This window comes from Saccoglossus kowalevskii, chromosome 10, assembly GCF_978046115.1.
Source record: "Saccoglossus kowalevskii chromosome 10, keSacKowa6.1, whole genome shotgun sequence".
Lineage (NCBI taxonomy): Eukaryota > Metazoa > Hemichordata > Enteropneusta > Harrimaniidae > Saccoglossus > Saccoglossus kowalevskii.
Genome location: NC_140650.1, coordinates 26,219,457 through 26,234,238, shown reverse-complemented (window position 1 = coordinate 26,234,238; position 14,782 = coordinate 26,219,457). Strand labels below are relative to the sequence as shown.

At 36.1% G+C, this 14,782-nt stretch overlaps 2 protein-coding genes across 2 annotated transcripts in view; both read right to left on the bottom strand.

Moving 5' to 3' along the window:
• LOC144341579 (matrix metalloproteinase-21-like) overlaps positions 1-6,138 on the bottom strand; it is a 39,331-nt gene extending 33,193 nt beyond the window's left edge. The window contains exon 1 of the mRNA XM_078008582.2: positions 5,823-6,138. The gene's annotated coding sequence lies outside the window, so the exon portion shown is untranslated. The remainder of the gene's footprint in view (positions 1-5,822) is intronic.
• A 608-nt stretch (positions 6,139-6,746) lies between these two features.
• Positions 6,747-14,782, bottom strand: part of LOC100369413 (uroporphyrinogen-III synthase-like) — a gene marked incomplete at its 5' end in the record, with an annotated part of 32,477 nt that continues 24,441 nt past the window's right edge. Inside the window, one exon of the mRNA XM_085504650.1 lies at positions 6,747-7,097. Coding sequence (XP_085360776.1) covers positions 6,963-7,097 — 135 coding nt within the window. The remainder of the gene's footprint in view (positions 7,098-14,782) is intronic.

The following is a 14,782-nucleotide window of genomic DNA, read 5'->3' as shown; positions in this document are numbered from 1 at the left end:
GAAGAAGTGCGTGAGATAGTATCCAGTGTTGTTTTGTAAAATAGATATCTGTGTACTAGCTCAGTCCGGTTTAAGCAAAAATTTTCAAACATCAACTGAATCAAGAAAATTTCGAATCTCGTTATGAGTAAAGAGAAAATGTGGATATTTGTTAGTAGTTTAAGCATATCTAAATAATTCCGTCGTATATTGTATTTTAGAAGGAAACATGGAGAACAATTTACCGTAAAATTATGACTATGTTTGTCATACCTGTATTTGTTCAATGAAATTAATGAAAATCCGAATGTACATGCGTCTGTATACTATAGGCGACTCGTAATAGCTGCTGCCAAGTAAGTTTTCATTTTTTGATAAAAGCAATGATACAATATTGTTTTTATCAATGACGCCATCGCGAGTATGAACAACGGATGCCGAGACTGGTAAATGTTGATGAGAATTTTACTTATGAACGGCGAGGGCGCACATTACGCTGTGTAGGTCAATGAACCCCACCAGACGGTCTTTTGATAACAAGCGTGGGGAAAAAGAATCGATTAATCGTTATTAATGCTCATCTCATTTTGCGAAGCTTCACAATACATTGCTATCGTTACGATACATTGTATGTTACATTGAGATGTGAACTTTATAGCGTCTAACATCGCAATTAGTCGGTGGCAGAGAAAAGATTCATTGGGCAATAAATTACGAGTTATGGGCAAGGTTGGAAATCTACTGACGTTCATTACATGTAAATTCCAAGTACGCCACATTATTTGGCTTTAAGAAAATTCGTGCCGATTTTAAATTATGCACTTCTGAGCACGTTACTGTGCACATATGCAAATATATTGAATATATTATGAAGAAAACTCCATCAATTGTAAATTAAATGTTATCTCATGTCACAGAGCAAAATTTCGAGAAATAAGAAAATAATTTCACTACTAGTATATGACACACTTTGAAATAGCCACATGCAATTTTAGCAAATGTGGCTCAATGCACAAAGTAACAGAATCTTTAATGTAGATAAAGTGCCAACAACCTCATTGCGAGAATACACTTTTTTTAAATTAGCTAAAATTAGCGAAATTGCAGATTAGGTAAATTAGCTGAAATAACAAGCTAGCCCAAAGGACATGTTGTACGGGAACTAGTACAAAAATACAAATTTTGACTATTTTTCGTGACATTATTGACTCCTGCTTCACCTGTTATCACGTGACCTAATTATGTTTTCCATTGTTGGTACTACCCTATTTGTGTTAAATCCAAAACAATTATAGCACGAAGAAAGTAATATTTAATCTTCAAATAAGTGCAACCTCATAAAAGAGACGTTTGTACACTGCGAGCCATGGCCTCGAATTCATTTATACTACTATGTGGACAGGGTCTACTCAACGTGGAAGTGGCCACTGAGAACAAAATAGTTAACTCAGTTATTGTCCTTTGAGAGCTCTCCTCGCAGCTTTCTGTCATCTTGTGCCGGAAATTCGCCGACTACTTTGACTTCTGGTAAACGGGGCCCTGGAAGTTTTAGTGCGCACTGAGAAGATAACGTGATATTGAAAGCTATTATATTCCCGGTTTGTATTTGTTATACAAGGCGCCGGTATCCAACTTTTTTGACAATAAAACAAGCAAGACAACGAAAAATCGGATTGATTACAACATTTTGTCAACTGCCGTAGATAACACGTTGAATTTTGAAAGCGCAGACAAAACATGGTTTGTGATACGAGAGCGTTGGCCATCAAATATCGGAAGGAGGGAGTGTCCCCGAATAACAATTAAGGGTCCCGTGTAAAAAGAAATGAAGACTGGCTTATGAATACAGTAAGATTATTGCCGGAATTGGAAGAACAATTGATAAAGCCGATGAAACACAGCGATGGTTGTTAGACTGATAATGGGGGTTATGTATTGACCTATGCTCATTTCGATAATAAAATCCGTAAAGTAATTGTAGGATTTTATTAGGTTTGAAAGTCGCACCTCGGGGCGAGCACTACAACAAGTATCCCGTTCCCAGTACCGTCACATGATATGCAAATTTCAATTGTAGTAGTACATGCTGTATGTGAGCTCGGGCGCGCTCGACTGCATCTTAAAATACTTGAAAACAGTAAAAATATTCGCGGCTCCCTGAAACAGCAATGAATCACTGTTGAATACTGATAGCTTTTTAAAGACATTGTAAGTCATTACATAGAACAGGAAAACACCAGCACAGGGGCCTATATCATAAAAACGAAAACAACATGTAATCAATAGCAAGAACTTACGACGTTGCGTTGTGAGCATCTTGATCTCGAATTGAATGCTGGGATCATTATTTAGTAACCTGTTCTTTGGTATTATTCCGAAATACCACGCGTCAATAATAGGATGTAGTCAAGTTTCACTTAACTCGAGAAACGACAAAATCAAATTTCGTTAAAAATATCAAATACAAATATGCAAAAGTTGTACCAAGATTTTGGCGGGACGAATGTTGGCGGGAACCTGCAATGGCATTGAAAAGATATTATCGAAGTTTCAAAATGCCACAAAAAATGGAAAATTTCAGGAATGTTTGTCACTCTAGGTGACCGAAAAATTAGTCGAATTTTCATCACAATAAAAATAATAAATACTAGATATGAATGAAAGTAAATTATTTTTCAAATGCAATTAAAGTCATGAGTGACTAGTTTATCTTCTATAAAATATAGGTTCGTTTGTTCGTTAATTCTGAATTTGACTTAGTTATTAACTTTATTCTGATAAAGGGTACTAGTAGTCCACAGAAGAAATAAACAATGAAAGCAAATAAAAAATAGAATTCTACAATTTTGGAATAGATTTTTTTTCAGATGTAAGAAACGAGTATTCGTACTAGGTACAGAAAGAAATACTGAATAAATTACACAGTACTTTCAGTTTTATTATTAAACAAGATGATTGTGGTCTGTTAGTAAGGTACAATCAACAGTTTTTAAAAACTCACCGTTCATCGTCGTGAACAAACGCAAAATACGTGGTTAGGAAATCATTAAACGCCGGGAGTGGGTTAACAGAAGCGCTGTACCGTCACAGGTCACTACGCTTTTAACGTATGGACAACCATATGACTACAACATTCACATGGCGTTCGCTAGCTCAATATGTTGAATCACCTACCTGTAAATCGACGGGCGCGATCCAGGCTAACTTTTGACACTTGTATATTTAAGATGAACTATCAAAGAAAGTTCAGAGATTCTCTGAAAATGACGGGATTGCGATGCAATATATAGAGTCAATTTGTGTGACGTCATCGCCGTTCTCACGGCATATAGCACGACGACAGAAAAGTGGATCGTGACTTATATTAACAGCATATATACTTCTCAGTATTTAATGAGTCTTCGACTCGTACTGGTAATTATAATAAAAACAAACCAAGCGAATCCCCAGTCCAACTTTATTAAAACGATTAGTTTTCTTTTGTTAATTTGACGAGTACATTTGGAAAGACACATAACATACATAAACTTAATATTACACCATCAGAAAATGACGTTGTAATTTGAAATGACTATGACAGAAAATAAAACACACTATATTTTTCCAAACCATACATTAGTTGAATCAACATATCACCATGGAAACTGTTCTAAAACTATCTCTATAATCACGATGTTATAATATTAACACGGACGAAGATTCGAATCGACTTATACATTTTACCAATTTTCAGATAAAATTCTTTAGTGTGTCGATATTCAGTATATTATTTTCTAAAACATACTTTTCACGATGTTTTTTGCAAACAATCCGGACAACGACGTAAACACGTACGCAATCGTTGTAGAAAGTAAACAGTATGGCGTAGTGAAAGTAATATTTTCAGCAAACGTATGTATACATTGCTTATTATTATGCTGATCCAAAACAAATGTAAACGAGTGCAAGTGAGCGGGCGTGTTGGTATGTGGACTGTGCTTCAGGCGTTTGCAGTTCGCCCGTCCGATCAGCGCTGACAACAACACTGTTGTGAGTCGCTATAAAGCAAGAATTTGTTTCCGGATGTCGCGCATAAAATTGAATATGCTTGAGTTCAGAAGAAAGGATAGCCAAGAAGGGAGCTGATATTAACGAATGAAAGGTGTGGAGCCCCCATCCCCCCCCCCCAAAAAAAAAAAGAAAAAGAAAAAAAAAAAAAAAAACAACAACAAAAAAACGAAACAACACTGATAGAACGTCACGAGACACGACAAATGAATCTATAATTTGGAAAAAAACACTGTTTACACGTAATATGCATGGGTAAAGAAACACTAATAGCTTTATTTATGTAAAGACACAATGAAATAGAGGAGCTACGTACATCCGTTAAAACCATAGCACCCATTCACGTGGCCATTAAGCAAAAATGAACAAGCACGAATAACAATCATCCAAATTTCTAACCTCTTAGTAGTTGCGTCGTTGAGTTTATATCAGGAGAGCTGCGTTACCAGGCAACTGCGAACGCTAATAATTGAATCGATGGTTGTCAAGGGAACAGACTGACGCGGAATGAGCTATAAATAAAACGCCCGGCCATTGCAGCATCGAATTAATGACTTATAATTTGTTTTAAAACGTCTTCAATAAAATGCGCGATTGAGAAGTCATATAACAAGAAAAATACAGTAAAACACTAACGACAGACAAAACAGGGTATGACGGAAGAGGGGAGTAGGCGCTTACCTGTGTGATAGTGCAACCGGTATTTGAGGAAAAAAATCATGTACATTTTCACAAATATTCGATTAAAAGCCTGAAGTTAATCCAATGAGGTTTCATGTGACGACTGTAATATCGTAGTTACAAGCTCAAAACGATGGGTGTACTGTCACAGATAGTGAGAACGTCTTGGGAAGACCCGAAATCCAGTCAGGATCAACAGGGAAGATGATATCAGCAAAATTATATGAATGGCAGGTCGTGACTATAATTTGTTACAACAAACGAGCCGTGATCTGTGATCGTACACAGGAGGCAATAAAAGAATACATTACCGAGTTCATTGGATAGCTGCCCTCACTGGAACGTATATGCATTGGAATGCCCATCACGACTCGTCATAGAGTGTTTCAGCATAACAAAGGACGTGTCACACAAACAGTGACAAACCGGAAAAACAGCAACCCGAATTTGATCATGGAAATGACGACAATGTCAAATTAAATATTAATCACAGATATTTTTGTTCTTAATGAGAGGAATTGTATGCTAATATTAGGGTGTTTACCTCCTAAATCGCATACTTCAGACTCGGAAATTACGTAGGTACGGTGTGTAGACAGGAAGATAATGTCTGACGGCGTGTTTGTATTCGCAAATAGCGCCCGTAAGAACGCAGCTGGAACAAGGAAAACACGAAGATATCCAACATCGTGCTAAAGAGAACACACACAGAGGAAGTTTGCATAACTGATCAAAAGTTGTTTTTTCTCTCTCCCTCAGACTGTATCCGGTACGGCACGGCACCGCGTTAGTAAATAGGCTCCTAAGTGCAGCAAATGACGTAGCTTGAAAGTTACTAACCGATATGGTGGGGTGGGATGGGTGGGTGTAAGCGCACTTGGAATTAATTCCCTAATGTCGAAATCTACCACACGCATATATCATCATCATATATCATCAGTGTCAATTACATGAAATATACTGAAACATACTTTTCTGGTTATATTAATTATGGAGCTCCTTTTAACTCCATGTATCAGAACAGGTACACAGTACATTGCAATTCAAGGACATTAAGAAAATATAGTACGAGTATAACTGTTGAACGGATGAATATAGAAACATAGTGCATTTACCTAAGGTGGACTGTGAAAGGATTGACTTGTCTCTATCACGGAGATTGGTAAAATATAGATAACATTCTGAGAATTGTTCGTAGACGTCATAACCTTGTTAGTGACCGCATAAGTCGTTGATAAACGTGAGGCGGGACCGCAACTGATACGGTTGAATCAGCGACCTGGTGAAATGGGCAGCTGGAACTTCGCAACGTGTTCGTGAATTGGATACAAACATTAACACGGCATTGAAGTATGCTGAAGGGACACTCTCGTTACAGCATCACTTCATTAAAAAACAAAACTCACTGTTCAACCCGTCCAAGTTGTCCACGGACCTTTTATATTCTCACGAGGCGTGATTTGATGGACAGGGGTCAAAGTGTGCCAATATGGTTGTCTGCCGTGTTTTACATGTAATTGGAGACTACTTATCAGTACAAAGGTGTAATTCAGAAGTCCGCTCACGGCTTTAGTGGCCGAGGTACATTGTTTAGTAAATCGGCGACACGTCTACTTGGTTTGTGTAATAGCAAATAACCCCCTAGAGTCAATGCTTCCCGCTGCCTAATTATTTATACAATAAATTTAAAATTGCGAGAAGTGATAGATACCGCAACATACTTTGTCCATACTTTTAAACATCATAACCGTGTTCCGAACTCGTCAACTATGGAATTTGTTTCATCAGAAATCCCGTGCAATGACAAGTTCAATTTCAGTATTTTGAGAATTAGTATAAATTGAACAGTGAAAGGAATATCACTATGTATATTTGTTATGCATTTACTATGATATCGTCAGCCATAATATTGATATAGAGACAAATATACAAATACGATAGCCTTTAATGACCTTGCTGGGACACAAGTTACTCGGGACAGACAAACACAAGTAATTTACACGAATATATAAATCATGACATAATTAACACAGAACATATTTAGATTTCATTGTTTATTTTACAAAACGTGTGATGTTTGTATATTCGTTGTAAACGGATATAAGATTTAAAATACCGTCTGGTAATTACGAAGTGTATGCGTTCTCGTTAGCATCTCAGTAAACAACTTGTCATCAACTTCTTGACAGATTCGGCTCATCTGAAGTCGTGACCCATCCACAAATTTATCGTCTTGTTCAACTTGGTTTATCTATCTAAATTCCACCATGCTCAGTGCACTCCTGTACGGCAGTAGCCAAGGATTCCGGGCTGGGCTTTATTGCTGTACATGCAACTTGGTATCCATTTTTGGCCATGGCTTCTTTGGTTGTCGAACCAATTGCAACCCACTAGAAGTAATCAAGAATGTGTATAATTGGTAAATCGAAGTAAGAAGCATGTATATGCGCGCACACATGTCTGTCGAGTCTGTGTACATGCCACTATTTGATTTACCAATAAGGAGACGCACTTAAAATACTAATAACCCGTTGACAGAGTCGACTCAACACCAACTAGTATTCTTACTCCTTTACAATACAATGATTGAATAATGGTGAAAATGTTTCTTCCTAAACCGTTGCACCCCGGTGTTTGAATACACCAAGAATAATGAGGTAAAAAACTTTGACTGTCCATTGCGCCATTTGTTACACAGATTACGCGGAGACTCAGCATCAATAGGTTCCTATCTCATAACTTTCACCCATATCAGTTTAAACTATTGGGAAACGGCGAGTATAGCCATTGATTTGAATTCAAACGGAAAGTTTTTCATTTACAGTGTAATGGTTTTTTTTTTTTGCTTTTTAAAAAAAATATATATTTTAAATATATAACTGAAAACAAAATACCTCATAAATACACAATAAATATATGATGAGCTCGATACGTCAAGGGTTACCGTAGTTTGTCACTTATATAAGGACACACTAGAATGGTAAAGTAAATTTACTACTGGGAAAGCCAGTGAAGAAAAACCGAAAAAGGAATCAACAACTTGAAAAAGTAGATTTGTTTATTCGAACCAATTAGCATGTTAGTTGTCTTTTTCGCAACCAAGTTAGAACATCGATAGGTGCGGAATATACAGGTATATTCTCATAAGGTGTCAATATCCTGTTAAACTAAACCCAATCACGCAATAAAGAGATTTTCTGTAAAGAATGCGGGCAATGGAACATGTTTACGCTCCTGGTCATTTCAGAAGACCAAGGATCAGGAGAATAGTTTGTTTTTCGGTCCGATTTATTTGCACTCTGAAACAACATTAAAAGTTTTCTCCCCGGGAGAACTTGTCGTAAATCTACACTTTGCTTGTCAAGGAAACACGGAGACAATCGTAAGTCATTTAAAATGCTCTGCTGTCTGACAAATACTGATACAGTTTATCAAACAAATTCAAAGATTCTTCCCGAAAGCTAAACACCACTACATCATTACCAAAGCAAGACATGCGTGTCCAGTTGCAGTTCACATTGCAATATCACAGAGTTAAAACACTTTTCCGCCAGGTTGTTTGATAACAAGCTCTTTAAAATTATAGTTACACTTGTATGTGTTATGAGTATTTATTTTCATGAGAACACTGACCTGATGTCATCAGCGCTTTCTCTCTTTCCAGTAGGTAGTTCCACTTGAATGGAACAAGTAATCAGTTTCAAGGAAATGCTGACACAATGCATCAGTGTGTTTATCAAGTTTATCTGAGCTCCACTTGAACATAAAGCCATTTTCAATAGGAGTACGTTTACTGTTTCTACTTTCATGTACAATGAGTAGTTTCTTGAAACACTGACCCGATGTCATCAATGCGTTTTTTTTGGGTGGGGGGTTTCTAGCCTAACGTATTATACTTACACGAGTAGCATTCACTGACAGTAATTTGCAGACACCTGTCATTCACAGCAGTCAGTCAGTTTACACTCAGACTAGTAATACATGTATTACTAGTCTGAGGTTTACATTGAGGTGGGGCTGTTTTGGCCGTTTGCAAATGCAAACGATCACAGCTTTAATTGACACGTGTTCAAATGATGCGATAGTGAAAGTCATATCGTGGGACAAGCAACATTAGCACATGCTATGTTAGCTATCAACTGCACATCTGAATAACATTATTCGAATCTAGTTTCTACGCATGGACAATACGTGCTTAACATGAAAATGCAGAATTAGTCGAAATGTACTATGGGAGGAAGATACACTTTCTGGGGGGGGGCACTACAGAAGAGTTAACACTTTCTGATGACCCCTAAGGGATGGTCAACACTTTCTGGGGGCGCTAAAGAAAGGCCAAAACTTTCTGGGCACTCTGAGATAAATCCTAACCAAACATTGTGGGCAGTAAGGGATGGAGTACAAAATGACCTATAAAAACTGTTTCCGGCAATAAGGGGTGAACAAAAACTGTCCTAGGGCACTGTGAAATGGACCAAGTCTGTGGCACCACGGAATGAACCAAAACTCCGCGGGAAAATAATGGACGGACTAACACTGTTTTGTCACTAAGGGATAGACCATATTGTATGGGGCATTAGGGAATGAGTCAACACATGAGCCAACAATTTTTTTTGGTGCAAGGGATGAATTTAAAACATCCTGGGGCACTAAATGGTTGGACCACAATCATCCTAAAAAAACTAAGATATGAACGAACCACAACTTCCCGATGGCCCTAACGAATAGACCAAAACTTTGTTGGAATCTAAGGGCTAGACCAAACCCATTTGAGGCACTTTGAGATGGACAAAAACTTTCTTGGAAACTAAAAGTGTGCAGGGGCACTGACTTAGGGATGGGTCAACAATTTGTTAGGGCAATAAGAAACGCATCAACACTTTTAGGGTCATCGAGGCCCAAAACGGCATGAACACAAAGGAATAAAACATGTTCTGCAGCACTAAAAACATAGACAAAAAAATTCTAAGTTACTAAGGGCACTTTGGGCACTAAGGGATGAACCAAAACTTTCTAGACCACTAAGCAATGAGCTAAAATATTTAGGCACACATTCTGGGCACTGAGGAACAAACTAAACATTCAGGAGGGAACTAAAGGCTGAACCAATACATTCTGGGGCACTACTGGAAAGACCATGATCTTCAGGAAAACTATATGATTAATCAAAACTTTCTGAGACACTAAGGGATGAGTCAAAACATCTGATGGGGTGTCATTTTCAGGAAGATTATTTTTTCTATTATTTGGTAACAAAAAACATTAACTATGTGGATGAGGATGCAGATTATGTGGTTCTCTCCATGCAGTCCCCTACAATTCTATTCCAGCCACCCCCACATAAATAATGGTTCCTCCCTAACTTTTAATTCACACAATGTTTTCAGTACATTTAGGATGAATGGGGAGAGTAGGTTGCACTATGCCTTACATACAATGACAGAGGCAAATACAATACCGATGTAGTTCATTTGATCCTTAATGAGAAAAGTTCAGGTAATGTAGTAACACACTCAATGTGATAAGAATCAACCAAAGTACCGTGACTTTCAAGAAATATTACTCGCCCCTCAGTTGACAACATACGTTTTTACAGTTCTCACAAAATGCTAGAAAAGTTCACTTGGGGGTAAAATCAACAGTTTCTAAAACTCTCCCAGAAGTAATAAACACTGCAAAGTATTTTCAGTTGTTAATTAGTACTGATGGTCATCGATAACAATTCCTCCTGGTACCATTAAGGTAGTTGCTAACACTAAAACAGATCATCAGATTTCAGTGACTTTAACAATATGGTGGTCACTGAACTGAACTACTTTTCAAAACTGTACATATGCATATTCTATTCTTTTTTTCCTCTGGTTGCTCTCACGTACATCCCATGCACAATGTATTTTACACAGTTCAAAACATACTTCATTGCTCATGGCTATTGTCACAACAAGCACCAACCATGACATACTATTTTCACAACTGTTCCAGTTTACTAGCATGTTTGTACATATGCAGGTGGCTTTTAGTATAACCCTAAAAACTGACTGCTATCAATATGTAAATCAATATTTGTTGGCCTCCCTTACTTACATGTGCAATTCTAAAAACAGTGTCGCTTTAATAGAACATTCAAGTTAGTGGAGCGTGATTTATTCACATTCACATATGAAGGTTTTTTAGTAGTGTAATAAAGTTATTATTATTATTATTATTATTATGAACATCTTAACAACTCTGTGATTTCACAAAATTAGGCATTATCCAGAAAACAATTTTAACTCAAAACTTACTACTAATCTCATCTGCATTAATCCCAAATCTCTCACTAATTTCACCTGTGATTTCACAAAATAAGGGTGGATACAGAAAACAATCTGAATCCAAAACTACTCTCATGCATTTGTGTTTGTTATTTATTTCCTCTAAATGTGATCCCCTAATTTATATGCATAAATTTCTGTCAAAAGCTGATCTGGAATTGTACTTTTCATCTTGATCTTGTCAGTAGTCCTAACATTTGTGTACAGATACACATGTAGAAATCCAGACAAACAGACAGACAGACAGACAGACATGGGAAAACAGTAGCAATAAGTTTTTAAACTTGAGAGCTGAAAATAGTTTTGAAATAATTTTCTAGATTTTCATTTTGGTCTGATTTAATATAACATTCGATAGATACAAGGTAAAGACAAATAAATAATTTTAAGTTTCAACAAGTTGTTACCCTAAGACGCTGCAAGATCTTTTTTTCTCTGCAATGGAATACATGTAAATCCAGGTTCTTTACATGAGGGCATTAACCTTAGTACTCAATGATATACAGCAGTGAATCACAATCTGTTCCTCAAACTCCAACAATAGCAATAAATCCAACTGATTTTATGGTAGTCATCAATGAATAAACTTGTGGTATGGTTGGTATTACCCCATGGATTGTTATCAACAAAACATGTGGCTTTACTTCTCCTTGAGGTTCTGTTTCCAAACATCTTTTAAATGGTCCACGTAACCACACAATTTTATCTTTAAACTGAACTGTCCACATGCAAGTCTCGCTGGTGTAATTTACCAACCAAGACACTGGCAATAATAATTGTACAAGCAATTCAGATACCGACAAAAACACATCATTTCGTAATCCATTGGTTTCTATGTTAATAGTTTTCTTTCAAATCTAAAAATTGTACTTGGTTACACAAACTGAAAAAGTTAATATGAATTCTAATTAGATTACAACAAAATTAATTAATTGAGTTTGCAATACTATGTTTCTATTATCTCCCGGAATGCATTGCACATTTACATTATCAGCCATGGGAATATAACATTTAATTTGAAAAAGTTGTTTGTTTGAAGGGGATTTTGGCAATAAACAACGGTCAGTCATATAATAAATAAAAGTAAAATTCTTTCTGAAAATGATCACCTAATGGCTCCACCCCTGAAATAAAAATATATTACATCAGGGTACAAGTTTGTGAATTAGAACTCCAGTACCTAAACAACTAGTTAAATATCTCAAAAGTCATATAGGAAGTTGTCATTTTTTATTATAAGATTCTGTTAATTCAGTCATAATTATGAATGCGTTGAAATTGGATTTTTAAACCATGCGATTGTCACTGATGAAACTATTAACCTGGCCAACACTGTGGTCCTTTACTTAAAGCTGGACTCCACATGTTCAAGGCATTGTCCATAATGTTGTCAGTGTGCGGTCCCAAATATTAGTTTAAAGCACATGGCCATCACCTGTTGAAGCTGCAAAGACACAACTATATATTTGTACTGCAGTGATTACATTACTACAGTGGTATTCATAGTTATGTGATGACTCAATAATATACAAATGAGATAAAATAGTCCCTTTTAAAAGTTGAAATTTCTAGGCATTTGATGCACAATTGAATGGCCACGATGCATTTTGACACTCCATTTATATTGTTTAATGTTACGATTACTCACATATGAATAAAAAAAAAAATCCAGAATAATTTTCTTGCACAAACAAGATCAACTATACAAGTTAGTCACGTGTCCATGTAATAATTTCTGAATTTTCAAGGAAAATTATGCAAATGAGCAGCCTTCATAGTTTGATTCTGTCAAGGTCAAAGTAAATACAAGTAATGATAAAAAGTTATTTGCTTCTGTGTTTGTTTTTGAAATTAAGCAACAAATCAAACTGTAATATCTATATTGATCAGAAAACAAATTGTGAAAAAAATGACTCAAAATGTTGCACAAGCAATGACACATACTATCGGGATGCTAAATCTCAGTCAGAATGAAGGTGTCATGTATTCTTTGATTTCTATGTTAAAATACAGAATATTTCTCAAGAAAACTCCAAAGGTTGTATCGTATTATTTTGTATAAATTGTGAATTTTATTCAATTGATGGTAGGCATTTTCCTTGTTACACTGCGTCAAACACAGCGACAAGAGAATGTTTGCCAATATTTGCATATGAATGGAATGCTGGATTAACCAATCAGTGGACAGATTTTAAAATACCAAAGTTTTGGGCACATATGTAATAATAAAAGACCATGATTTTGCTTCGACATTTGCTGGGTTTGGAAGTTATTTTCACTTGTGATGTGACGTATCTATACTCTTGTGAAAATATGGTCTCAACATACACTTCATCATTTGTGAAAATAACTTCCCCGCAGATGTCAGGCCATGGCCATAATGTCCTACAGTTATGAATTATACAATCATCGTTTTATGTGAGGCATTGTTCAGATTGAAATTTCATGAAAGTCACAGTGACTGTTCTGATCATACATGAAATGTTAATTTTTGGAGTTTCCCTTGATCATTGCCAATTTTTTTCTTGCAGAATTAAATCAATTTACAGTATGCATGTACACTGCGCTAACAATTCATTTTTCATCCCTATTCCAAAGTTACATGCATCTCTTCAGCAAGGCGAAATAAAATAAATTCTTTGTTTCCAGTAAAACCAAAAAGTTGATTTTATGCAAAGAAGCTCAATATTATTTATATACATGCACAATAGCTATGGTCACTCCTCTCGTCCAATGTTGTATTTTTTCACATAAGTAGTCAAACCACAATAACGAAAACATCACATTTGTTTTATTTGGCCCTTACCAGGTTGAATGTCGCAAAATAATCTTAATATATCTAGTATGCCATAAGCTAATACCATGTATCATAGTCATGTATCAGTAAATGTTGTACATCTTCCTGAATTCCAGTTGATTCCATCAAACCACACTCACTCAATTGAGTAGAAGACATGGGAATCTGCATGAATACAACTCCCACAGAGCATTTCACAATGTTTATTTATCAAACGGTCATCTAAATTATAAATTGATTCATTTTGTCGGCATCTTTGATAAACTGATCACACAAGATGTACCTGTAATTTTACTCTACATGTCGCCATGTATCACACACAAGCTAAACAGGTATCAGATATCTGTTGTGTTTGCACGGACTTGGAAAGTTAAGATGGATATTTGAATACAAACCATGTTATCACATGCATAACGTGCATATCTTCACACTGTACATGTAATACAGACAGACGTATATCAAATACTTTGACGTCACACACTACAAACTGTTTTTCATTGTAATTTAAGTGATACCAGAAGGCAGCCAAGTACTTCCGGGTTCTATACAGTCTATTAAGCACATGTATTTATCTGCATTTTACCATGCAATTCCGGGTTCTACAAGGTCTAACAACCACATACACATATTTATCTACATTTTACATTGTACATATGATTCCAGGTTCTATAAAGTCTATCAACCACATACATGTATTTATCTGCATTTTGCCATATGATTCCGGGTTCTATATGGTCTATCAACCACATACACATATTTATCTGCATATTTTACCATATGATTCCGGGTTCTATATGGTCTATCAACCACATACACATATTTATCTACATTTTACATATGATTCCAGGTTCTACAAGGTCTGTCAACCACATACACATATTTATCTGCATTTTGCCATATGATTCCAGGTTCTATAAGATCTATCAACCACATACATGTATTTATCTACATTTTACATATGATT